This window comes from Chrysochloris asiatica, unplaced genomic scaffold (genome assembly GCF_000296735.1).
Source record: "Chrysochloris asiatica unplaced genomic scaffold, ChrAsi1.0 scaffold00156, whole genome shotgun sequence".
Classification (NCBI taxonomy): domain Eukaryota; kingdom Metazoa; phylum Chordata; class Mammalia; order Afrosoricida; family Chrysochloridae; genus Chrysochloris; species Chrysochloris asiatica.
This window is the reverse complement of record NW_006408674.1, coordinates 7,121,682-7,124,251: the sequence shown is the minus strand read 5'-3', so window position 1 is coordinate 7,124,251 and position 2,570 is coordinate 7,121,682. Positions and strand designations below refer to the sequence as shown.

Here is a 2,570-nt window from a genome sequence, read left to right as displayed (position 1 = left end):
ATTCCAGGCTCCTAGTCAGCACAATAAATGAACTTGGTAGTCAAGAGATGTTGAATCGACTATCTAAAACCTAACTTAGTTTTACAATTATACAAGGACTTTTTTGAATACTCTAAAATTGTTTGATTCTTGGTTTCTTATTAACTGGTATAATAGCATTCATTTAAGACTTTTTTCTTATTAAAAACTATAGGATTTCAGAATGACCGACACTTGTGAAACTATTTCAAATTTTGAAGAGATGTTTGCCAGTAGATTCACAAAAGACGACAAAGAGTACCAGGAATACCTGAAACTCCCTCCTGCGTCCCCACCAATTGTCGAGGAATGGAATAGCAGAGCTGGTGGAAACCACAGGAATAGAGGCAACTGGTATGTATCACTTCAGAAGAATAAATGTTGATGGTTGATCTGAGGGAGTATAGCTTTAATCTGCCCGTCTGTATGGTCATATACTAATGTTTTATTCAATATGGTTTATCAGTGTGGTGCAACAGTGGCTGACAAATTAATATTTAATATTTTGGCAGCACCATATTTTTTCTTTGCTGTTTAGTAGTGTGTGTGTGTGTGTGTTTTAAGTTCTTGCTGTGGGCTACTACAGTTCCATTCATATTTGTATGGGCTTATTTCAGATAAAACGTGTTTATTATGTCCCGTTTGATCAGCGGTTGGTTGCAGACAAGTTCTCTTAGTAATACCCTTTCTTAGTCTTTCAGGGTGCCTTCAAACAAAACAAAGAAAGAATACTTTTTGAATGGAATTTTAACAAAACTCAAGTGTATATCTTCCCAAATCATTAAAGCTTTGTAAAAATTTTACAGGAATACTGCATCACATGAAACAGCAGTTTGTTAGGTGGATCGGGTAGTTTAAGGAAGGTCAGAAAGATGAATTCAAGGCAGAGAGGTCAGCTCAGAAGGCTTTTGGGATTCCAAAATGGTAACCTTGATAGATTTTCTTGAAGGACACTAGATGCTCACAGGGCCTTTTTTTTTTTTAAAAAATATGAAAAAAAAAAAGACTTGAAAACTGCACTGGTAAGGAAAAAGCCAGGAAAGTTAGGATTAGCAGTTTTTTTCCATCACAACAATGTACCTGCTCATTCTTTGAGGGTCCTATAAAGGTCCTATGTGAATTTTGTTGGGAAACCTTACCTTACCCACCCAACAGCCCTGATTCACTCCTTCAGACTTTTTGGTCCCAAAACTCAATATTTCAAAGGAACATGATTTGTTTCCTTTGAGGATAACAAAACTGCTGTTTTGATGTGTAAATTGAAGAGTGCAGAATTCTTCAAGGAAGGGTTAGGCAGATGGAACCACTGCCTTCAGAACTGTATAGACCTAGATGAAGGCTATGTCGAGAAACAACAGCTTCATGTTTTGATGTTTTTGTTTAATAAAGGTTTCTATGATATTTGTAGCAATACTTTTTTTACTTTTTGAAAGTAAAAAAGTTTCAAAAAGTTTATTAAAAAGTTCTATTTTAATTCCATATTCGTCATGAATTTTTTGAAGCCTCCCCTAATATACAAAACAAAAAAAGTGTTAAACTCCGTAAGGAAAGGATTGTTTTCGTTTTACTGTAGAAAAGTTTCTAAGAGCAATTTAATAGCTTTTGGTTTGATTTAAAACTAGCCTGTTGCTTTAGGCTTATTGTTGTCGTTTCGCAGAGTATGTATAAGAGTTATTGAGAAATCGAATGTATAGCTGTGTTGTGTGTGTATGTTTTTTTTTTTAAAGGGACTTTTAAAACCCATTTTGTTTTGTTGTGTAGGTTACAAGATAACAGACAGTTTAGAGGTAGGGATAACAGACGAGGGTGGCCAAGTGACAATCGATCCAATCAGTGGCGTGGACGCTCCTGGGGTAATAGTTACCAGCAGCAGAGGCAAGAACCTTATTACCCCCAGCAATATGGACAGCATGGTTACAACCAACGACCTTCCTATGGTTACTACTGATAGAGATGTCAACAGCTTTTAATAAAACCATTTCCTTTGTTAACCTGACTAAAGTGTACGTGTGTCTTCTGTTTGGTCACTTGATTTTAGGAGGTGGATTGTTAATTTTTTACAGTTGGAGACTTAAAAGATTTTACTAGACATGTTATGGAAGCTAGGAATAAATGTTGTTGTTAAGTGCCATAGAATTGGTTCTGACTCTTAGTGACCCTGTACAGGGTTTCCAAGGAGCTGCTGGTAAGTTTGAACCGTCAGCCTTGCAGTTCAAACTGACCTTGAGGTCAAGTGCTTATCCTACGGTGCCACACCAGGACTCCTAGGAAACCTAGAACTGTTGTTGTTGTTAAGTGCCTTTGAGTCAGTTCAACCCTCTGTAGGGTTTCCGAGGAGCAGCTGGTGAGCTTGAACCACCAACTTTGCAGTCCAGTGCATTAACCCACAGCGCCACACCAGGACTCCATTTTTTAGGCCACTATGAGTCCTGGTGTGGCACTGTAGGTTAATGCACTGGACTGTAGGGTCGGTGTGAACCTCAAGGTTAGCAGTTCAAGCTCACCAACTACTCATCAGAAACCCTATACAGACAGTATCACTGTGAGTTGGA

At 37.9% G+C, this 2,570-nt stretch overlaps 1 protein-coding gene across 1 annotated transcript; it reads left to right on the top strand.

The window, feature by feature from the left end:
- Window positions 1-202: 202 nt before the first annotated feature.
- FAM103A1 (family with sequence similarity 103, member A1) lies at window positions 203-1,966 on the top strand. The gene is made up of 2 exons (XM_006870932.1): window positions 203-372; window positions 1,780-1,966. The coding sequence occupies exons 1-2, from the start codon at window positions 203-205 to the stop codon at window positions 1,964-1,966; spliced, it is 357 nt and encodes a 118-aa protein (XP_006870994.1).
- Window positions 1,967-2,570: the final 604 nt, after the last annotated feature.

Excerpts from the sequence above, each read along its gene's own strand:
- FAM103A1 (XM_006870932.1), top strand. The coding sequence starts at position 203 with ATGACCGACACTTGTGAAACTATTTCAAATTTTGAAGAGATGTTTGCC. Across the intron at positions 373-1,779 it reads CACAGGAATAGAGGCAACTG|GTTACAAGATAACAGACAGT; the intron begins GTATGTATCACT and ends TTTGTTGTGTAG.